The 24,400-nt window shown below is 43.8% G+C and overlaps 1 protein-coding gene across 1 annotated transcript; it reads right to left on the reverse strand.

Moving 5' to 3' along the window:
• Positions 1 to 18,530: 18,530 nt before the first annotated feature.
• Positions 18,531 to 23,229, reverse strand: eevs (2-epi-5-epi-valiolone synthase). Its single transcript, XM_041981487.1, has 5 exons — positions 22,966 to 23,229; positions 19,955 to 20,588; positions 19,569 to 19,808; positions 19,231 to 19,483; positions 18,531 to 19,137 (listed from the first exon to the last, which is right to left on the reverse strand). The coding sequence occupies exons 1-5, from the start codon at positions 23,109 to 23,111 to the stop codon at positions 19,040 to 19,042; spliced, it is 1,371 nt and encodes a 456-aa protein (XP_041837421.1). The 5' UTR covers positions 23,112 to 23,229; the 3' UTR covers positions 18,531 to 19,039.
• Positions 23,230 to 24,400: the final 1,171 nt, after the last annotated feature.

Here is a 24,400-nt window from a genome sequence, read left to right on the forward strand (position 1 = left end):
ACTTTTATATTATGCAGCCTTTTTCTTTCCAGGAAGTCTGTCTTTGTAATCCAAATTATGTCTGATCAGCTGGTTTGTTGCCTGAACTAAACAAAACTGCAACAACAAAATTTCTAAAAGAAAAAGGTTACGGTCTAAGGAAAGGCTGCTTTGACTGTGATGAGGGGTCGAGGTTCAGCCTCCACGTGAGCTCCTCTCTGCAAAGCTTAAACGTTTGCTTTGTGTCATCACGCCAACCAAAATGCACATTTTCTACGTTGGTTACATCAAATTGATATTCAGTTAGGTGTAGCTGTTTTATATTCATTTCCTCATTTATTATCAGAATTATTTCAATTTTTTTATAAATATCATTGGTAGTAGTTGTAGTAGTATTATAGTTATGTTTTATTTCAGTTTTTATGTTAGCTCTCTCTTTATTTATTTCATCGCTTTTAATACATCAGATATTTGAATCAAGTTTCCAGAAAATGTGCAAGCGTTAGTGTGTAATATTGCAGATAAACAGCAGGTGGTGCTATTCTTCCATCTGCAGAAGAAGAGGATGCATCAGTATTTCATTAAAAGAGCTCCACCCAAAAACAAAGCTGAGTACGCTGCTGGCAACGGGAAACAGTTTAACTTTTAAACTTCACCGCTGTACGTGCTCTTGGACAAAAACAGGTTTTCCATGTTATTGTCTGTCCATTAAACATTTGCCTTTTTCTGTCACATTTAGCAGTCTTTTATGTCAACATATGGAGCTGTCCCCTCTCCCACGTGTCTCCATGCAGGTCAGCATCTGACAGTATGTTTCTCTATGTTCAAATGAGAAATAGTGCCATAGTTTGGAGATGAAGCTATATTCCTGACAGTAATGTCCTTAAATAGTAAACTACATATTTGTGGAAACAGTTAAATGTCACATATTATGAAAGAAACATCAGTGTTTATTTTCGTTGGCTGCTTTGTTCTTGGGTCATCAGGAGGGTTTTTGACTTTAAGATAAAAATGTGTATGCATGTAAAATCCATTATGTAAGGTGATCAGCTGCCACAGGGGGCAACTTAGAGTTCAACGTCTTGTCCAAGGTCAGTTCTGCATGTGTGTGGCCTGGAAATCGAACTGTCGACCTTGTAATTATTTAACAGCCCACTATTACTGGAGGAGCAGCTTAACCCCGGTGACATTTCCATGTTAGTTGTCAGCTCATTTTGGAACTTTGCCTTGGAAACTTTGACCAGGATACCTGCCTCACCCCATTTCTCATGATTTTGTTATTCTGTTTGACTTTAGTCCCATCTGATGAGTTTAAGGTCATCTATTGCTCATCAAACCTGCCTCCTGTGTCATATGTTGGTCTTTTACCTCTTTTTTTCAACTCAAACATCCTTCTTCAGACCAAATGTGGTGACTATATTTTCTGTATTTTTGTTCATTTTCATGGCTTTTGCCGTGCATGCTACTAGCATTGTGACAAATACCTGCACAGCCAATAGCCTACATGCATTCATCTGGACACAGAAGGCAAGGCAAGTTTATTTGTATAGCACATTTCATGTACAAGACAATTCAAAGTGCTTTACATAAAACATAAAAACATTACAGCAAGGTGCAGAAAAAAAATACAAGTGCATTAGAAAAACTAAGATGAAAAAAGATGAAATTGATTACATAAAAACAGAAAGAAAAAGCTCAGATAAAGAAATAAAGTTAGGATTTCATCATAAAAGAACCAGCTGCAGATCTGGACTGTAAATAAAAACTAGCTCCATGCAGCAGAGAACAGGTGGGTCTTTAACCTGGATCTAAATAAACTGAGTGTTTCAGCTGATCTGAAGCTTTCTGGGAGTTTGTTCCAGACATGTGGAGCATAGAAGCTGAATGAAGCTTCTCCATGTCTGGTTCTGACTCTGGAACTGATAAGAAACTGGATCCAGATGACCTGAGGGTTCTGGTAGGTTCATACTGGGTCAAGAGGTCTCTGATGTATGTTGGTCCTAAACCATTCAGAGCTTTCTAGTGTAACACGGGGGATGTGGCCAGGATCGTAACTGAGGACGGGACCACGAGAGCCCACTGGTAGACCAACCCAATTCTCAAAGAATGGTCTAGGGCTCCCTATTACAGAGTATGCAGATTATATCTGGCTACAGATTGATAGAAGCGAGACAGTGGGAAAATTAGCTATACTTTCTTTCTTTTCTTTCATAGATTGGATAAAAATATTATATAACAACCCAAATGCATGTGTGAAGACCAATGATCAAACTTCTCCAAGCTTCTGTTTGCAGAGAGGAACCAGACAGGGCTGCCCGCTTTCTCCATCACTCTTTGCTATTTTTATTGAACCCCTAGCTGCTGCCATAAGACAAAATAAAGAGATTAAAGGAATCCATGCCAAAAATGTAGAACATAGGATAAGTCTTTATGCTGATGACGTATTACTTTTTCTCCAGAACTCACCGACGTCTCTCCCCCAGACAATCACACTTATTAACACATTCTCATCAATATCTGAATACTCTATTAACTGGTCTAAGACTATTATTATGCCCATCAACTGTGACCTACAAAACACACCCAATACTACAATACAGTCTGGAAACATTAGATATCTAGGCATAAACATTTCCCCCAGGTTATCAGAACTAACAAAGCTAAATTATGTCCAGCTACTTAAAGCAATAGAGGATGATCTCTCACGGTGGAGGCGCTTACCCATATCACTCATGGGGAGGGTTGCCACAGTTAAAATGATGGTTCTATCTAAAGTAAACTACCTGTTTTCAATGATACCCACTAAACCATCCTCCAGTTGGTTTAAGTCACTGGACTCACATATATCTAAATTTTTATGGAAAAATAAGCCATCACGTATCAGTCTAAAGACTTTACAACAGACTAAAGATAGAGGCGGATTGGAGCTACCCAACTTTAATCATGTTTTCTTAGCTAACAAGCTGCAGTATATCTCCAAATGGCTTAAACCTAGCAGTCTGGATGAATCATGGTTAGATGTAGAGCAAGCATTGTGTGAGGATGTGTTTATCTCTGATCTGCCATTCATCAGCTCAACCATGAAAACACATAAGTGTTTTAAAAGCATCAATATCAGTTCCTCCTTAGTGGCTTGGTGGGATTTCCTAAAAATAACCAAATCCTCACTTTTTCCATGTAAGTTTACACCCCTCTGGAACAACCCTGACATCCTGCAAAACAAAAAGCTTATCAATTTTACTCAATGGAAAAATAAAGGAATAAAACAGTTAGAACATATAATAGAAAATGGAAACTTCGTATCATTTAATATTCTCACTTCACAATATGGAATCAGTAGCAAAACACTTTTAGAATATCACCAGCTTAAATCTATTATATGTAAAAAATATACCATTAATCAATTAAACTTACAGCTACCTATCAGGGTGGCAGAATTCATGAATCTCAATGCCCCAAAGCTATTATCAAAAACATATAGACTATTATCTAAACTAGAAGACTCAATCTGTCTTCCAACTTCAAAATGGGAGGGTGATTTATCCAGTAACTTTAATAAAGATAAATGGTCACAAATATGTTTAAACACCTTTAAAATGACTAAAAATTCAAATATGCAACTAATACAATTCAAAATTCTGCATAGAACTCATTATACAGGACAAAGGATGTTCAGGATGGGTCTGTCACAATCAAACATCTGCACACACTGCAATGAAAACACACCAGACAACTATCTCCATGCCTTGTGGTCCTGCACACCTGTCCGCAGGTTCTGGCTTCAGGTATGTGTGGACATGTCAACATGGTTTAAATGTAATATTCCTACAATCCCTGCACTATGTCTACTAGGTGACTTGGGTGATATTAATATGGCAATTAACTCTGCACACATGATACGCACAGCATTGTGCATCGCAAAGAAAACTATCCTTGTGAACTGGAAAAACAAAAATAATCGGTGTATTCAGCAGTTTAGGAATCTCTTAGTTGACCACATCAGTAGTGAGACAATGTCTGCCTCCTCAAAGAACTATTTGGCTGAATCTCATTCCTTCTGGTCCCCTGTGCTTAGTTCCATCACTTAGTGTAGGTGAAGGACTGTGACCTCGTTGCTATGGGGGTTTGAGAAATGGCCGGGAGTGACTGGTGGTTGCGGGTTCTTTGTGGTTGCCCGTTAGTGATGCGCGGGCCACCTCCTAACCTGCGGGTCCCGCGGGTTACCCGCGGGTCGGGTTGGGGCGGGTCAAAGAATTTTCGCTTCACTGCGGGGCGGTTTGGTGTGGTTTACTATTCTGAAATATCTAGTTCTATCTATTAATTTTATTTTTTGTCAAACTGAAAATAAAGACCTTAATCAGTGTCTACATTTTGTTACTATAATATGTAAGACAAAATATTTATCAGTTATTTAAACACAGGTCACGTTTTGTAACGTAATGTCCACGTAGGTGCGTAGTAGGCTACGCAGGCTACGTGCAGAAAGCGCCAAGCAGACAAGCAACAAAAGATGGAAGAAGAAGTGTTGAATAGCATTCGTTCGGGAGTTTACGTCCTTGAAAAGAAGAAAGAGGGTCAAATGGCTAAATCACAGGTTTGGGACAGGTTCAACGAGGTAATCAGTGCAGACAACAACAGCAGCATTGGCTATGTGCTTTATAACACTTAAACGCTTTAAAACACTTTATTTATTTGCCTATTTATGTTTATAGGCTTAACGTTCAAATGAAAATACATTTTGTGTTGCCAGTTTCCAGTGCCAATTTAGGAGACCATATGCACCTTTCTCAGACTAAATAAAAGCATTCGTCAATATCATAACATGTGTTTTAATGGGGCGGGGCGGGTCGGGTCGGGTTAAAAAAATAGAAGCGGAGGTGCGGGGCGGTTTGGTGCGGTCCAATTTTTTTAAAAGAGCGGGACCCGCGGGTCAGAAAAAAACCCGACCCGCGCATCACTATTGCCCGTAGTGCTGGACCGGGCTGCTCTGCGGTGGGGGTGGCTCTGGATCTGGCCCCGTCGGGAGCTGTGGGGGCCAGAGGTTGGAGTCGCCTCGTGGCGGGGGGTGAGGCCACTGGTGGTGCCTGGGTTGGTGGGCGTCGGTCCTGGGCCGGGCGGCCGCGCTATTCCGGGGCGGGCTGGGCTGGGGTTCTGGGCTCTGGTGCCCGGGGGTGGTCCTCCTCCCTCCGGGGTGGTGGGCTCCGTATGTGCCAGGGGTCTGGGCCTGCCCGGATATGCTGCCGTGGTGTGGGTTGGTGAATGCCCTGGTGTTTGGTTGACACCCTGGGACCCAGGGTATGGCCCGGGGGCAGGGGGGGTGTGGGGGTTTGAAGGAGGGCTGAGTGGGATTCAGGGGATTATAGGGGGAGGTGCTGGGGTGTGAGACAGGGATGCTTGTATGTTGTGTGTGTCTATACTTTGAATGATGTTTGTGTGGATGGGGGGGGTATGTTTGTGTGTGTATGCATGTGTTAGAATGAGTGGGGGTGTGTCTGGGGAGTGAGAGTGGGAGGGCTGGATGCTGTGTGAGTGTTTATATTTTTTGGGTGGGGCTGAGAGGGCGTATATGAATTAGGATGAGCAGGAGTGTGCAAGGAAATAGGTGTGTGCATGTGTTTCTGTGTGTGGTTGGGGCGGGGTTAAGTGCACTTGTGGGGGGGGACCTGGGTGGGCCTGGGGGTGGTGGGCCGTGGGTCTGCCGCTGTCCCCATCCTCTCATTAGGGGTGTGGGAGGGTGGGTATTTTCTGGGGTGGGTGATGGCTCACTGGCTGTGCTCCCTGGGTGGCCCGGTCGTGGGGGGGCGGCCTCTCCTGGCCTGTCTTGCCCTGGGGGGCCTCCTGGGGAGCAGGGGTGCCTAATGCCACTAAAGGCTCATCATCCGGAGGGAAGTTTGCTTCCCTCTGGACGTACATCCCCGGACTCCTCTTACTTCCCACTCTCTCTGTCTCACACACACACACGTAGGGAGTTGGGAGGCGTGAAGCCATGCGGGGTGGAACGGAGGAGACCATTCAGTGGTCTCCTTGGATGTACCCCGTGGCGACTCGCCTCTCAGTTTTAATTGCACCGAGACACCAAAACACAAGAAACACAACACACAAACAACACCTGGGGGGCATGGCATGCGGTGCATGGCGGGCTCATTGCAGTCACTGCCCCTCAATTTTAATTGCACACAACACACACTACATAAACAGTCAGGAGCGGGGAGGGAGAGGGTATTGGGGTCCTCTCACACCCCTGCTCCCCCTGTGTGTGGCTGGGGGCGGGCGGGGGGGAGGGGGGTGGTTGCCCCGGGGCCGGGTTCCGGGGTGGCTGCGCTGGTGGGCTGCTGGCTCTGTGGGGGTTGGGTCAAGGGGGGTGCTTGGGGCTCGCTGTCCGCTGGTCCGCCTGGGGTGTCCCCCACGGGGCATGGTGGGTGGGTTGTGTGTGGCGTGGCTGTGTGGTGGTGGGTGGTTGTGGGGGAGGGTGTGAGTGTGGGGTTATGTGGGGTGCAGATTGAGGTAGGTGGGGAGTGGGGGGAGGGGGCCGATAGCACCCTGGTTCACGGGGTGTGCGGCTGGAACATCGGGGTGTGTGCTGGCCTGCGCCGGGTGGCTGTCTGGGGGGCCTGGTCCTCCTAGGCATGTTGCGGGCCCTCTGCCTTTGGGGGGTGGGGCGGCTGCCTCTGGGCTCCTGGGGCCCTGGGCACTTCGCTTGGGCTGCCCTGGGTGGCGGGTCCCTGGCGGGGCCGGCGGCTCCTGATCTTGGCCCACTGGGGTCTGTGCCCCGGGACCGTGGGGGGCTCTTGCTGGGGCTCTCCTCTGCCGCCCTTCGGGTGGGGCTGGAGTCGTCTTTGTGGTGGGGTGGCTTGGGTTGGTGCTCCGGGTCTGCTGCTGAGGGCTCGGCCCAGGCCTTGGTCTGTCTCTGGCCTCCGTGGAGGCGTGGTCGCATTTGCATGATCTCACTCACCACTCTTCCTCACTGATCACTCCTTGTTTCTCATGTTCTGCATGCTGACACAGTCACTGAGTTGTCCAGTGGGTTTTAATACTAAGCGATAATTATTATTTTTTATTTTTTTATTTTTCCTGTGAGTTAGTATCTGGTCGCTGTTATGTCTTTTTGATTTGGTTATTATTTAAAAACTCTTAATGACTAGCAGCCCTGTTTTTTCTGTGTGTGTGTTTCTGCTTTTGTAAAAGTTGTAGGAAATTTTCTGGTGTGTTCATGTACAGGTGTAACAGTTTGTTGTCTGGTGATGGTGTGGATTGAAGGGTCGTTTCCTTCTGTCTGTGATCTTTTTGTCTCCTTTCTTCTTTCCCTTTTGCTCTTTTTGCTATTTTCCATCTTTTTCTGTCCCCTCCGGTCAGGTTCAGCAAGATTACATAGATTCCGTGATTCAAAGTAAATAAATAAATAAATGAATCAGATTATCAAGAGGAGCCTTACCCATAGGCCTCCCCTTGGCAGAGCAAATTTGTTCAGCACGATACAGCAAACAGATTATCATTTTGCTTCCTATGATGCTGAACAGGACAAGTTAAAAAAAAAAAAAAAAAAAAGAAAATTAGCTGTACTTTATAAAACAATTTATAAAACAACACAACAATAAAACATGTTTGAGTAATTTGGCATTAACACAAAACCCACTGCAACCAAAAATAATAACCAAACAAACCAAAGGTTATTAAAATAATAACAAAACTAAGCCAACAAAATAAATCCCAAATTACCAAACCCTAAAAACGCATTGTGCAGACAATTAAAGTGACCTTAATGGGAGGGTTGAAACTAGGTAGGGAGCAATGAAAACAAAGGCAGAGCGCATAAGATAAATGAGGGCAAAATCGAGACTAACTGAGAGCACAATAGGGAGCAGAGGCAATCTGTTTCACAGAGAGAACACAGAGTTAGCCAAAATACATGCTAACCAGTAAGCCAGCCATTATCTCCTACAGACTTATCCATAGCTCCGTCCTGAGCAACGTAGCTCTACTCGAACACCACCCTGGAAACACCAGCAGGACAGTCTAGTGTGGAAGTCTAGTGTGGAAGAATACACATTAGCCTGGTGTATACATAATATGCATCCTACAATATCATGCTAGCATTTACCTTCACCAGCAAGCCTTGGGGAAAAACCGTGACCCATTGAATCCAGCCCACCTGGCTCCAGCAAACAAACCATGGTGACCAGCTCGTGACGACACATGCCGTAACGCTGCCAACACAGCCAAAGGTAGAGGAAGACTGTCTACCAACCGCACCTGTTTATACTCTTCCTGATGAGCCTAAGCAGAGGAGCGGAAGCAGAAATACAACCTGCGATGCCTTCACGGCTGCGCATCAGGTCGGAAAACCCACAGCCATAATGGTGGCGAGCATGGATGCAGCGGCTAACGGCTCCCCATTCCAGTGCTCTTTTCTCTTCCTTTTTCTGTCGTTTTTCTTTCTTTTGTGCACAACTGGTCATGCGAACATCCCGTACACCCGCCAGATGCTTTTGGATATCGGAAACCAACACCAGATATCTATTTCGAGTGACTTTCACCACACGCACAACATTCCAGACGACATAGCGAGACCACCGGACTCTCCGTGGATTGTCATCGGGCCTGGAAGGCGGTGCAGACGGAGGAGGGAGAGGAAGCAGAAGCGGGGCTGCTGGTCCGGCGTTATGCTACGGCTAAGAAAACAACCTCACAAGCCACCCCTGTATCTCTCCAACGCCAGATCCCTGGTACATAAAACGGGCGACCTGGAATTACTACTCGCTGGAAACCGCTATGTCCAGGATTGTTGTGTACTGATTATCACTGAAACCTGGCTTCGCCTGGACATACCCGATGCTAGCGTGCAGCTCGCAGGCCGAACTCTGCTACGCTGGGACAGGACTGAGGACTCTGGTAAGAGCAGAGGAGGGGGGCTCTGTATCTATGTGCATGACAACTGGTGTAACAACGGGACAATCATAGGCCAACACTGTTGTCCGGACATAGAGTACATGTCTGTTAGATGTCGGCCTTTTTTTCTGCAGAGAGAGCTGACTGTTGTTATCGTCACAGCTGTGTATATTCCACCCGACGTCAGTGTAAACACGGCGCTCTCTCTCTTGCTAAACACCATAAACGAAAAACAGCGGGCCCATCCCAACGATGTTCACATTATTGCAGGGGACTTTAATAAGGCCAACTTAGAGACTGTACTCCTGAAGTTCTACCAGCATGTTAAGTGTGCTACAAGGGGGGAGAACACCCTGGATCATGTCTACACTAACATCAAGCATGCATACAGGACTGTACTCCTCCCCCACCTTGGACAGTCAGACCATCTTTCCCTCCTGCTTCCCTCAGCCTACACCCCCCTCAGACGTAGGAACAGGCCCACCACAAAAACTGTAACAACCTGGCCTGAAGATGCCCTCGCCAAACTCCAAGACTGTTTCCAACAGACAGACTGGGACATGTTTGAACAACAGGAGCTGGAGACACTCACAGGAACGGTACTGGACTATATTCAGTTCTGCATCGGGAATGTGACTGTGGACAAAACCATCAGGGCTTTCCCTAACCAGAAACCCTGGATGACCAGCCAGGTCTGCGCACTCCTCAGAGCCCGGGACGCTGCCTTCAGGTCAGGGGACAGAACACTGTATAGTGCTGCTCGAGCTGACCTGAAAAGAGGCATAAAAAGAGCCAAGGCGGACCACAGGATGCGCATAGAGTCCCACCTGTCCAGCAACAACACTCGGGAGGTGTGGTGTGGCATACAGGCTGGGGCGCCGAAAAGGGGGGGTAAAGGGGAAGGATTCTCGGGGCCCATGACTGACAGGGGGCCCAGAAGGTCCCCTAGTGCAATTGTAATACTAACAAAATTATCTAATACGCAATGATAAACCTACAGTCACACAAACATTTTAGTTACAATGCAATAGTATCACTAAGTTTCTTTGTTTTGGAAACATTTCTGAACACCTTCCCCCCCTCTATATTTCACTTAAATGGTTCAGTCCACCTGCTCCTTCAGCTGCGGAGCAGCGCAACAGACAGAAAGCGAGTGGATGGTAAGACGGCAGGATGCTCCAAAAATAGGGAAGTTTAAAAAGAAAAGAAAAAGCTGAGACTGGAGAGAGAACAGAGGGGTGGACAGTACGTCACCCAGTTGTTTCAGAGGCGAGGTGGTCAGTTAGCTCATCTGATGGAAAGTTGTTGAACATCAGCTTGTTGTCTCTCCTAAACTTTGTTCATATAAGTTAGCTCACTTTGCTCCATATTAGCTCATATTTCTGAAGAAAACTCTGGATTTTACTTAATTTCACTTTTGTTTTAATCAAATAATCAAGGCAGGCAAACGATTAGCAAGCTGCTCTGCTAAAACATCATGCATGTCCGAACAGACACAAGAGCAGCCAAAGCAGATGCTGCCAGCTACTCCTGAAGGCATCCTCCCTCTAGCTCTGCTCTGATTGCTAATGCGCTCCACCTGTGCTATGCCCTTTATATACCTGTGTGTGACAACTTCTCTCTGCCATATCGTCTTGGTTTATTCCCTGCACGTTTCCAGCCCTGTTCTTCTGCCTGCCTGCCTGTTTTGACCTTCGACCTGTTTCTGACCTGGATATTCTGATTCTGCCTGCCCCAGTCTGGTAATTCTGCTCTGTCATTTGGATTATTCTGGAACTCTGACTCTTTGGATTGTCTCTAGGATTTGGATTTTGGATTACGGACCTAACCTCTGTTTCTGGAAGGACCCCTCTGGATTACCTTTTGGAAGGATCTATCTGGAGCTCTTACAAAGCAACCAACAACCTGGTCCCATTCTAACTTTCTCTAAGTTCAGCTGTTTGACAGATTCGTGGTGGGAATCCTTCTGGCTGCTCCTGTCCTCTCTCCCAGAGAAAGCTGCCGCGTGGACCCCTTCACTTCCTCCGACAAGGTGCCAGAAAGGAACCAGACGCTTCCAGCCAGACTACAGTCTATTATCCCAATAAAAACTTTCTTTACACCGATCCTTGGGTCTCTGACTTTTCTGGGTCCAGTCTGCTGAAGCGTGACAACATTACATGATTGGAGATACTATATGATAGAACAGCTGGATAGAACAGAAAGTTGGACTTGAGGACTTGATAAGTGAACATCCTCTCCATCAGCCACTGAAATGTCCTTGGGGCATTGCACAACCCAAATGGCATGCGGTTAAATTTGAGGAGGCCAAACGACATGCAGAAAGTGGTCTCCGGCCGGTCACTTTCCTCCACTGGAACCTGGTTGTATCCACAGGTGAGATACATCCGGCTCAAGGTAATAGATAAGGGATACTTAAACCATTGGCAGCCCTCAACTCCAACCGATGACACGCCTTCAGCTAATCTGGTAAATGTTCTCTGAAAAAGCTCTCAGAAATAGTGGAAACCATAGAACCTGCATCAAGAACACACATGACAGGCACCCCAGATAATTTGACAGTAACCTGGGGGCAAGGCGCAGTTAAACTCTCCCTTGATTCTTCATCCATTTTCGGACCCAATGAACCTGGACCAACTCCTCCTAATGTCTGGCTCCTAACATTGGGGGGGGGGTTAGTTTTCCGACAACAGAGGGCTAATGCTGGCTCGCATCTGAGAGGAGCTACTTGGACGTGGAGACCTATAGTGGACAGCGCAGTGATGGGCAATGTGGCCGGGTTGCTGACACCTATGAAAATTATGCTACTGGAACTAGAAGACCTGGGCATGGGAGACTACTGTATAGCCGCCAGGGCTTTAGTGATCTGTTCAATCAGAGTGGCAAGTTGTGAAGCAGTAGAACAACCTGAGGAGGTACAGTGGCACTCTGTACTGCACAAAATGAAGGTACAACATTTTTGTTTCCTATCCCACATTCACGCTCCCATGTAATTGCCTCAGCTCTAACATCCAAAAGAGTACATACAGGATTTTCACGAACATAGTGCTTTAACTCCCTACGCAGATCAGAATTATGTAAATTCTGGGTAAACTGGTCTTGCAGCAGAATATCAGAGTTTGCTATGGCATGGGGCGAATTAGCTTTAACTTTGTCCATTAAGCAAAACGAGTGAGAAAATTCCTGCAAAGTTTCACCATCTAATTGTCTCCTCGAAAAAAAAATCTTTCTGTAAGGAAACATATAAGTCCTGACAACCATACAGTTCGTGGTCCTTTTGGTCTACTGGTCTATATTTAATCTCATCCCGTGCCTCACCTTCGAGATGATCAAAGAGGAAGACAGCTTGATCTGTGGGCCCAACATGCTTGATTCGCATGCTGGCGCGGACCTCCTCTTCCCACTCCTCAACCCCAATACCATGAGTTCCTCTGAAGATGGGACATTTCTGCTCCCTGGGCAGATAGATGATACGATCAATTGTCCCATTGTTCTCCGACACCCTGCGAGTACTTGATCCAGCTTCTGCAGCTTCACATGCACTAAACCCAGCGCGTGCAGTGTCCTGCTCCTACTGCTGGACCCTCGCCCGGATAACTTGCAGCTCCTCTGCCATAGCACAGGGAGGATGATGGGGCCTTGGTCACAACCAGGTCCCACGATGCGCCAACTGCTGCCCTACTATGCTCTCAAATAAATAAATAAATAAATAAATAAATAAAAGCTTTTATATCACTCTTGTAATATCTTTTAATATGTGCATCAGCTACATTATGCCACCATTGAAAAGGAGACGCTAACGTTGTTATTTGCACTACAACACCTCAATATATACGTGGATCTACTCCTGCGCCCACCCTGGTGTTCACAGATCATAATCCGTTGACATTCCTTGCACACATGTACAACCACAATCAGAGGTTGATGCGTTGGGCTCTCTTTGTGCAAGAGTACAACTTAGAAATCAAGCATAAAAAGGGTCCGATAATTTGTTCGCCAATGCCCTGTGTCAAGTTTAAACTGTTTGTTGAAATAAATGTTTTCTTTTTCAGTATTTGAAGGAGCTGTAGAATAGAACATGGATGGGAGTCCATGTTTTAAGGGAAGGAGTGTTACGGCCCCCGGCCTCTCAGCCTGAAGCAGTTTATGCAAATATGACTGTGTCAGTGCTTCCAAACAATTGGCTATGGGACTTGTGACTTTGGATCCGCCCTCCTCCATTGGGATTGGTCGCCAGCTGTTTCGGACCTATTGGTGCCTGGCCATTCAGGATGACTCGTTGCCTTCATATACTGTGGACTGTCATCATTTAAGGCAGCTGTGTACCTTTGAGACAGTTTGCCACTTGGGACTGAACTCTTAGCTGTATTGCTGTGTGCTACCCTGTGTGGGTATTGTTGGCTGTTGTAGACTAATTACAGTGACTAGTAGTCTTTTTGGTTGGCTGAAAACTTTTTGGTTGTATTTTGTAAGATGCGGTACGTTACCCCAGCTGTCTTTCTTTTTTGGGTTCTTTTGGGTAACTGTTAATCGCCAGTAGGAGCTTTAAACCTGTGTGCAGGACACCTTGAGTTACATTTTTTGGGGACACTTCTTTTCTTTTGTGTATACTGAATTCCTTATTTCCTGTTTGGTTTACATTGTATATTTTATTTTAGTGTTGTAGATAAATTAGTTTTATTATAAGTATCCTGATTCCACTGTGTGTTACTACCCTTTCACCCCTAGACTAACACACTTCTAGCAAAACATGGAGAAATTTGTGAAAGTGTCAATAAAAAAACTATGATGAATCAACAAGAAAATATGACGAGACCTATCTTGTCCTGGGCCTGACCAGTATATTGGTGGGTAATGAAGAGAGACCTCAGTGTGTCTAAAGTCTCAAAATGTCAGCATCTGACAGTATGAACCCACTTGGGGCAGGGAGGCCCTGCAGAACAAGTTTGGGAACCACTGGGTTAGTGCATGTTGAGAAAGAAATTTTGGTGCATTAACTTGCCTCGAACTGGAACAACATGAAATATAACAAGATACTAAAATAGAAAAAAGAAAAATATGTACAGTGTAAAAACATGAACTAAAGCATTTTTGCGTGTTTTTTAATATGAAATAAATAATGTTGTACAGTAACATTGAGATGATAGTCCAGTGAAGTATAATACAGGAGCGGGCAGAAAAGAGGAGGATGGCCGATTTACCGAGTCCAATGGCAGGAAAATGAAAGTGCTGCAGACCCTGGCAGAACTTCTTCCCAGGGGGCAGCAGGTGGAACAGACCATGGTGGGGGTGTGTGGGGTCTTTGGTGATGTTCTGAGCTTCAAGATATTAAAGTGATGTTCCTTCTTTTTCTTTTTTGTCTTTCTTAGTTGTAAAGTGGTGTTGTGCTCATGTGAAGTCACTGCCTTGCGGGCTGTACAGCAGTTAGATTGCTCTTAATCTTGAGTTATACTCGTCAGCGTCTGCGTGAGGTCGGTTACGGCGTCACTGCTGTTTGCTCCGTGTGGGTCCATGGAGGCTTGATGCAACTCTTCCAGACCGGGTTTGCACCCCTGCTTGCAGCACGATTACACGGCAGTACTTACTTGTGACTGGTCGGTTTGGGATTACGTTTTTCTGGATTTCTGGAGTGTCTTGCTGAATTTGTGAGGTAACCGCAGGAGAGAAACTGCAACACGACTATACTCAAGTCCAAGAGCACATGTCACCACCATCAGCTAAACTGACCCTACAGTATGCAGATGTCACACAAGTATAAATCTAGCTTTAAGCTGTAGTCTACATCAAATGAAATTCAACTTTATTTATAAAGCGCTTTTCATGCTAAAGGTAACACAAAGTGCTTTACATGAAAGTTCAAGCCTATTTCATTCATGCATATTAAAAATAAAACAAGCCTTTACATACATCAGATAGAATTACATAACAATAATAAAAAAAAAAAACACTCATTAAAATCTTTCACACAGTCACACGCATGTACAAAACACTAAAAGTGATAAACATCTGTCTTGATGCCGCTGTGAGGAAACAATCTCATGGGGATCCATCCACACCAGGAGCCAGTCCACCCATGTCCTACAGTTGCCGCTCCCACAGCAACCACCCCAATCAGGGCAGACCGTGGACCACACCACACCACAGTCATAGGGCTGCACTGCGGGGCCCCAGCCACCCAGACAAGGGCGATCACCGCAGCAACAACCCCCAGACTAAGCAGGCAAAACCCCCAGCGTGGAAGATCCCCATGAGGAAAACACTGGAGTTGAAACAAAGATTATATAATCTCGCTGTATGCCTTGGTCCTCACCCTTGGAACAACTAAGTGTCCGGTACCAGAGTACCTCAGGGTCCGTTCATAATTTAAAAGCAAGTCAGATAAATAAGAGGCCCAAGATCATTAAGACATTTATAAACTACTAAAAGAACCTTAAAATCAATCCTGAAACACACAGGGAGCTAATGCAGCGATTTCAAACCTGGTGTGAACTGTTCCCTCTGGTCCTCATCAGAACTCTGCTGCTGAGTTCTGGAGTAGTTGCAGGTTAGAAATGGACTTTCTGGGAAGACCAGCGGACTCTGCTGATGTTTTTAAGATGATAAAATTCTGTCTTTGTGACATTTCTGATGTTTGGAATAAAATCCAGCTCAGAGTCGAAAAGAACACCTAGGTTTTTCACACAGAGGGATTGAAATTATGTAGTTTTGTTAAAGTGATCTCTCTCTTGTCTTCAGGACCGATAATTAAAACTTGAGTTTTGTCCTGATTGAGCTGTAAGAAGTTCTCTGCCATTCATGACTTTATATCCAAAATCCAGTTTAAAAGGACGTTAACTGGCTCAGGTCATGAGGAGACAGCAATGTAAAGCTTTGTGTCATCAGCATACTTGTGGTAGTCAATGCCGTGTCTCCTGATGACATCCCCATGTACAAATTAAGTATTGGGCCTAAAATCGATCCTTAAAATCGATCCTTGGGGAACCCCACACTTGACTTCATGGATTCTTGAGGAGCAGGTTTCCATACTTACAAAGAATTTTTGATCTGTGAGATAGGAGTAAAACCATTTAAGAACAGTACCTAAGAGGCCCACGAGACTTCTGAGTCTGTCTAATAAAATCTGGTGATCTACTGTATCAAAGGCGGCACTAAGATCCAGTAGAACCAGGACAGACAGTTTCTGTAAGTCAAAGTTAAATCTGGGGTCATTAATAATCTTTAGAAGGGCGTTTTGGTACTGTGGTTTGTCCTTAAACCAGACTGATATTTTTCTAAAATCGTGTGTTTATTCAAAAACTCATGAAGTTGAATAAAAACAGCTTTTTCTGTCATTTTACTTAAAAACGGTAAGTTGGATACAGGTCAGTAATTATCAAGAATGTTTGGATCTAAATGACTCTTCTTCAGAAGGAGCCTCACCACTGCTGTTTTAAAGGCTGCAGGGAAAACACCCGTCTGAAGAGAGTCATTTACTATGGGTGTGTCCCAAACCGCGCACTTCTATACTTCGAACACTACATTTAAGTGCTTAGTGCGCTGACACAGAAATTTCAGTAAAAACTCAGTGCACTGAAAGTACCCGGATGCTGCCCTAAACTCGGCCAAAAATCTAGTGCGAAACGATGGACACTACACGCACTAAACGGACGCCATCTTGCTGACGTAGCGGAAGGGGAGGGACTTTCAACCAGTTTTTCAGAGCTGGCAGCCACCGACTCAGCGGTACCGATGCAGGGGGAGGGTGTTTTCTACTGTTGTAAGTACGAAGATATTTGATCATAATTCTAATATAAACTGCAGCATGCTTCTTATCTCTTCTATCCCTGATGACAGTTATGGATCTGATCATTTGTTGGAGGCTGCAGTAGAGTTAGCAACGTAAATGTTAGCAGTTTTATAGCCGATTTCGCGGATGTAGATGGGCTATAAGAGTTAAAAATGATTAATACTATATGTTCCGTATGTTTATTCATGATTGTTGAACCTCCAGATGAAGCACTGCGGGGTCTCTGGCGTAAACGAAATGGTCCTTGATCTGAAAACTGATTAAGAAACACCGCTGGTTTAGAGAACCGGCCCGTTTCCATGGTACCGCTGACGAAGCCGTAGCTGATTGTACATCACTTTAATAATAATAATAATGTTTGCTTTTATATAACCTGCCATTCTGTGTTCACCGTAGGCCACTGTGGCATCAAACTACTGAGCCAGCAGTGGCACTGAGGCATTTACCACGTGCAGGCTAGGACACTGCTGTGGAGATGAGGTGGCGGCAAAAGAGAAATGTTTTTATAAAAAGTTTAAATAAAATGTTTTCTGCATCCCTGTTTTAGCGTCTTTATTACTGCATTTCATATTTTAAATGATGGTTTCTAGTAAAATCGGTTTCCTGTTGCCAGACGTGAACGTATCAGTGTAAACACCAATTAAAACACATGTATAATGTAAAGTACTTTAATTCAGTTAAGATATCTTTGCTTATTTAAAAGCTGTTTTTTTAGTGTTTTAAAATGGACTTTATACTAAAAGGTATGTGGGAGACATGCAAAGACACATAAACGTGTGCTGATGGTTTCTATTGTTATCTACTGAGATAGATTAATACAGTGGAGGCCACGGTTCTTTGTTTCACTAATGAGGCCTTTTAAAAGGCGTTTAATAGCATAAAAGTATGACATGCAAACACGTATGTTGACGTGATTTTGGATTTTGGAGAAAATAAAGGTATATTAACGGAGCGGCACTGCTAAGCTGGTACGTCACTACCGGTAAGTGCAAAACGTTAGTGCTCAATTTGGATCAGGACTTACCCACGATAGTGTCACTACAGAAGGTAGTGCTTAGTGCGCACTACACACTACCTTCCAGTGCACTCATATAAGTGCGCGGTTTGAGACACACTCTATGTGTCCAGCTGAAAGAAAGCATAAAATGTTTTTAAAAGTGATGTGGGAATTGGGTCTAAAAGGCAGGTTGTGGTTTTAGTTGGGAGAAAATTGGACCAAGCATCTTTCAAAGCTTAAAATCAAAGCTTCAGATCTGTTAAAATCAACATGTTGTTGAGATAAAAGACTGGATCTGATAGCACTGATTTCACTTCTAAAGTGGTCTGCAAAGTCCTCACAGAGCGCTTGAGGAAGGCATGGAGGACTTGTTCAAATCTGGTTGTTAAAAGATCTGTTGTTTTAAAAAGGAATTTTGGGTTGTTTTTATTATTTGTAATGGGGTTTGAGAAGTTTACGTTTTCTTGCCTGTTTTACTGAATTATTCATCAGACAGTTTGTCACGTTGCCACAACATGCTGCAGACGCTGTTGCAGAAAAATGTCCGATGAAGAAGTGATATGGTTTAAAAATCCAGTGTTGCTCCTAATTGATTCATTTAGCTCTGTTTTGGTTAGCTTGAGCTCAACTACCATGAAAGCATCTGATTCTCCAAATTGAGAGCCCTCTGACTGCTAAAGGCTGTCGCTCATTACACATTTACCTTTTAATGAGAAACGGGGAAGTGTTTATGTTCTTAAATGTATCAAGTTTGTCGTTGAAACTCAACATATGTTTTCATTTTTATAGTTTGTCGTGTTAAATTACATTTTATTAGTGTGTGGATGTACTAAATGTTAAAAAAGCAGTTGTCATTTTATTAAAAACACACACTTCATGATCATCAATAAAAATCTTTAATAGAGTACACTCAGCATATTTGACAGTCGTAAGTAAGAAGCATGCAGCAAGCGAGCCGTGTCTCACCTACCTGCTTGCTGCTGATGCATTTTCATGATTAAAAACCAGTTCAGCAGGTTCTGAACTATTAAAAAATATATTCAATCTGTTTGGCAACCATGTAAAATAAAGATGGTATTAGCACCGTTTTAACCACCATTCACAGAGAAATCATCATAAGAACTCAAGCTGACAGATTTTTTCCAGAAATCAGGCTTTTCTATCCAACCACAAGCTTTTCTCTGGAAATACTGCCAGTGTAAATACAGCTGCCACCTTCCTGGGCTCGGCGGCTGTACTCCTGAAAATACCATATGAGCATTTTTTAGTTCAGCCTGTAACTACAACAGTTTTCCCCATCCATGTGAACCATGCAACCCCTTATACTAGATGCAGTTAGCTAAATATAAACAGAATTCTTTTAAAATTGCACTGTGGCAGATGAAGGAGGACTAGACGTCGCAGGTGCTGTCAGAGGAAACGCTCAGCTCTTCACACCACTTCGTGTAAGCTCTGTGCAGGATGTCGTATGATGTGTTGTTAAAAATGTCTGCAAAGAAAGGAGAGCAAAGACAGCATGTTTGAGGTTCTACTGAACATAAGCACAAAACCTTTTTTTGGTGCAATCAGTTATGATTTTTACCAGCTTCCCCAAGACCAACAGGTAGAGGCATTCGGACCAGACCCCCCGAATGTTTCAGCCTGTCCTGAAGGGATTTCTGTATCAGCTCCATTGTAAACTCCTCATGCCAGACAGGGAGCTCCAGGCCCACCATGCAGCTGATGATCCTTTTCTTCTCTTCTTCTGTCAATAGACCACTCTCCTGGGACACGTATACCATGTAAGACATATCGATGTTCACTGCCTCGCCGTGCAGCAGAGATGGAAGAACTTTCTGAATGGGACATGGAAAAATGAGGTTGTATGAGGTTTGTTTCACAGGAAGCTGGTAGGCACACCTGCTGTGATGGATAACTTACCATCTCTAATGCCGGACTTATAAGGTGGCCAAAGTCAACAAGTCTGTTAAGGTCGTCCTCCCAGAGGTTTGGGGCCAACTCCTCCAGCATGGTAGTGATGGCTATACGTGTTGCCTGTGATGCCGCCTTTAACCTGCTGTGCCCATATACAGTGTTGTCTGCTTGGAATTTAGTGTCTAACAGCATACAGCCATGTTCCTCCAGAAGCTCGAAGAGGCCCCTGTGCTTCATCAAAGCCATCTGCAAATGGGCAGAAGATACAAGGCCAACATTTAAAGAAGGTTTGAGCCTAGAAAAAAACTTTCTAAACCACTCTGGTAGGCTTAAATGGGACAAGTTCTTTGTTTCTTAGCATTTCATCAGCCTTGTATGTGCAAGAACTCTACCTTTAGCATCTCTGCTAGCCCATTGGAGATGTGTCTTCGAGGAACAGTTTGTATGAATGACAGGTCGAGCAGGGCAGCAACAGGTGGAATGTAGGTACCCAGCTTGTTCTTGCAGTTTGCAAAGTTAACCCCGGTCTTCGCCCCTACACTGGCATCAATGTAGGAAAGAAGCGTGGTTGGGACCCTGATGTAAGGGGTGCGCCTCCGGTAAAGTGAAGCAGCCAGTCCCACAATGTCGAGACACACTCCCCCACCGATGGCGATGATGGGCTCTGTGCGGCGGTCGAGGGCAAAGTTGTTGATCTCATCAAGGATCTTCAGGGCTGTTTCCATGGATTTGTTCTCCTCGGTGGTTGGAAGGGCCAGGATCTTGTAGACCACATCGTTAGCCTCTAAGTATTCAGCTAGCTTGGGACCGTAGATCTGGTAGACTTCCTGGTCAATCACTACGAATCGCCTGATTGGCTTGTTAGATTGTTTAATGTCCTCTAGTTGCTGCAGGTCTGTGATGTGGCCCAGCAGGAGGGTGTCGTTGCTTGGATCCAGCAAGCCACAAGTCTCGGTCACCTTGTAGGTAAAGGTGATGGGGCTGACCACGGTCCAAGAGGTGCCCTGTTCTGTGATGCTTTCATAGCTGCAGCACAAGACACATCATGAATTTATTTACTATAAAGCAGTGTTTCCCAATCCAGGTCCTCGGGACCCCCTGCCCTGCATGTCTTAGACGTGTTCCTACTCCAACACACCAGATTGAAATTAATGAACCTCCTCATCCAGTTCTTTGCAGCCTGTTAACGAGTCATTCATTTAAGGACCTGGATTGGGAAACACGGCTATAAATGATCATTTCTCATAATCAGTTAAAAGGTAAATAAGGTTTAAAAAAAAACAAGTTTTTCTAACTTCAAAAACAGTTTTTTATTTAAAGTGATTTATTAGATTGAATGTTTAACCAAATTCGGCCTAGCTTATGTTTGAGATCCCTGGTTATTTGTTCTTGAGCGGGGGCTCAGAGCAAGCCTCTCTTCTGTTTGCAGAGTGTAAACAATGACCAGCACAAAGGTGAAAGGTTGCAGGTCGAAGTGGACGGCTCACATAACAAACATGGGATGGAATGAGTGAAATTTCCTGGTTTGCATAACCATGATGGTAAGCTTTCTGTGATCCTAAAGAGGCACCAGAGAAATAATCTGAGGGCAACTTGAGGCAGTTTGGATCCCTCTAAGACCAAGTCACGGCAGCTTGAATGAATGACCCCCCCTCCATTCAAAATTAGAATTATATGATAATGGGTTTTTTCTGTCATATCCTGTAGCTTATGTAACACCCCACCCCTAGCTCCTCACCTCCATGTCTCGCCTCACTATGAACCCAGCAGCAACCTTTAGGTCTTTGTCTTTAAAAAGGAGTGGCCATATGCATCGAATAAGAGGTGATCTTTTTTCCTCATCACAGGATCTTTATTCACTCTCCAAATATGTGAATATATGCTAAATTATCTCCAAGTTTCCAACGCACAGCCCCTAACACAAGGAAGTAAATGTGAGTCAGCAGTGGTGAAGCATCCCCTCCCATCCTCTGGCATCCGCTGCTGGGCTGAAAACACTGATCAGCCTCCGTCACCAAGCAGCCTCACATGCACTGTCTCATCAAGCTTACATATGAAATGCTGTTTTCTAGTTTTTCTAAATTAACGTTGATGGCTGCTTACAGCTGGATGCAGCACAAGCATGTAGTATTCTTCCTCCGAGTCACCAGAAAGGTTGTTGAGATGCAAGCAGCAGGATTTCTAAGAACTACCTCAACAGCACAAGTCCGTGTGATGCATGAGTAGGAAAATTTGATCCATATCATAAGCTATTAAAATGAATGGATTAATTATTAATATTCAGTAATGAATGACTAAAGTGAACTGGAGCCATGGTTGCACTGCAGCGATAAGAAATGCATTTAGATGAATTATATGCTACTGAATCTTGAATTTCAGGTTCGCAGAAATACATTTGTACTTCTGAAAACTTATAAGGTAACACTTGAATTCCCTGGTGTGTGTGCAATTCCTGGAAAGGAAATCTAGACTACTCTTCAGTGTGTTTCTAACCAGAAGATTCACTGAAAAACCCACACCCATTCTTCCAGCTATCGTATGCGTCTCCAGGACTGCATTTTGCTGATGAGTCACAAACACACACATTTTAATTAAACTTTTGGAAGGTTTCTATCTCTTGTTCAGTCATTATCACAACTTTATGGGACATAGCAGTGTCCGGTAGAGTCATACAGGTGACTCTATGCTAAGGTGAGTGGCTAAGATCTAAATTAAATTAACTAGAGTTTTGAGTTTTTTTTATACTTTTGTTTGCATCTGGTATTTACACATAAACTGTTCTCCAGGATGGGTATGGTCTGGAAGTCCCCGGCTTTCTCTGACAGCCATTCATTATCTGACTTTAATTAGAATTTCGAAGCCAGCACATTTCTATCCATTTCATTTAGAAAACTTTTCTCTAAGTCATACTTTTGCATGAGTTTTTATTGTGACTTTTTAGCGTCAGTTCATTTTAAACCTGCCTTCATCATGCATGAAGCAGATATTGTGAAACGTTTGTATGCTTTCTGCGTATTGACTCTGCAGACAGTTCCTGTTTGGTAACTATTCCATTTAAAGCTTTCAGGTCTTGAGAACCACAGTCACATTTTCTTTGGATAAATGAATAAAACTCACATATGTCTGCAAATAAAAATAAATGATCACTCTCTTATTTTTATTTGTAATTTAAATTATAATATTAATATATGTTATAGTCATTTAGCAGATGCTTTTCTCCAAAGCGTCTTACACCTAAGCTTAGGTCGGCAGTGGTGTTAAGGGTCTCGCTCAAGGACCCAGCTGGAAGGTGTTAATGTGTCCACTGTGGGATTCAAACTCAGGTTTCCCACTTGGGACAGTTGCCCTGCCAACTGAGCTATCCAGCTGTATTTTCTGAGTATGAAGATAAAGTTTTACTTACATTTTTGCAGCTGAGACACAGTCAACTGCAGCCTTATTGACCTTCTTCCCCAGTTTGCTCTTCCATGTCCCTTTGACCCGCACTAAACTGAACTCTGCGGTCTTTTTTTCTTTTCCATCGTAATCACCCTGATGAACTTTTCCCATTCTAGCTCTGATGACTGAAAGCTGCGGGTATGAGGAGACCGTGTAAGGTTTTTTTTTCCTCTTTCTTTTCTCTTGCGATTACTGCCTGGAATGGCTTTATATACAGAAGAGTATTTAGAGGATGCCACAGAGGCAAGGGAGGAGCATTTCCCTCTAATTTCTCATCACGTGCCATCACATGTGTTTTGTGTAATTGTAAGGCAACACCTGCTTTGCTGGCTGAAAATGTGACTCCTTTTTTGCACCAATGAAGACGATCATCTCATGAGGGTACCAGAAAATGTGGGTTTATATTTTGTTTGAGAAATTACATTTTTGAACTACAACTTATAGAAAGCAGACTAAGTAATCTGTACAAAATTACATAATTTTACAACAATCAACACAAAGATCAAAAACTCTGTTAATGAATTACTGGTCATTTTAAACAGTTGTGCAGCCGGTGGAAGTTTTTTCCTCCTTTCAGAGTTAGATAAATAGTCCTGGTGTAATCATCTCACTGAGCTGTTTTGAAAACTGGTTAGACTGGGCTCAGAGCTGAAAGTGTTCTCACAACAGCATGAAACCAAACCCAGGCCTGCAGTTACGCAGTCAGTAGGTTTGGAGGCAGTTTCAGCTGATTGAGGTTGTGCAGCAACACATTTCTTCAGGAGAAATTGTGGGAATATTTACGCATGATTTGTTTCCACTGACTTAAATCCTGTGTTTAAATTCTCTGATTAGTCTTTAATACATAACACCAAAGACAAATTGATGAACCATTTCCAGCCCAGTTTGTTTGTTGCTTATCTCCGTGGGCTCAAACTGAATGACTTTACTCTCCCAGCACTCATTACCATTTTATTTTGTCGTTAAATTTAAACTCACACTGTTTGTATGAAATTTGTTTGTATTTGTATCAAAGTGTGTGTCTGTCTTAGCCTACCTCACTTTGTCTTTAACAGCTATTTATTTGGTTTAAGAAGATTAAAAAATCCTGCAACTTGTCTTTGTCCCCTGCAGAGTGCATAGCTGTATAAACATGAATGACTTCAGGGCAAATTCCAGGATCACTTCAGACACTTTCAGCCGTCAGTTCCTGAGTGTTTACTGAGAAACATCAATAGTATTCCTGACATTTGTGTAATCACTTGGATACATTCTGTATGCTGCACGTTACATATACTTTTACTTCTATGGTGTGAAACTAAAAAGTCACTTTGAATAAAAACCTATCATCATGTATAAGAAAGTTTGAAATGCTGATGCATCTCTTTCTAAATACAACTGTGCAACATATTTGGCATACA

This window comes from Melanotaenia boesemani, chromosome 3 (assembly GCF_017639745.1).
Source record: "Melanotaenia boesemani isolate fMelBoe1 chromosome 3, fMelBoe1.pri, whole genome shotgun sequence".
NCBI lineage: Eukaryota > Metazoa > Chordata > Actinopteri > Atheriniformes > Melanotaeniidae > Melanotaenia > Melanotaenia boesemani.

Bases quoted from the DNA above. Each gene is read 5' to 3' on its own strand.
- eevs (XM_041981487.1), bottom strand. From the start codon at position 23,111: ATGGGAAAAGTTCATCAGGGTGATTACGATGGAAAAGAAAAAAAGACC. The intron at 19,484-19,568 runs GTAAGTTATCCA...TGTCCCATTCAG, and splicing joins TAAGTCCGGCATTAGAGATG to AAAGTTCTTCCATCTCTGCT. The intron at 19,138-19,230 runs GTAAAAATCATA...CTTTCTTTGCAG, and splicing joins TGTTGGTCTTGGGGAAGCTG to ACATTTTTAACAACACATCA.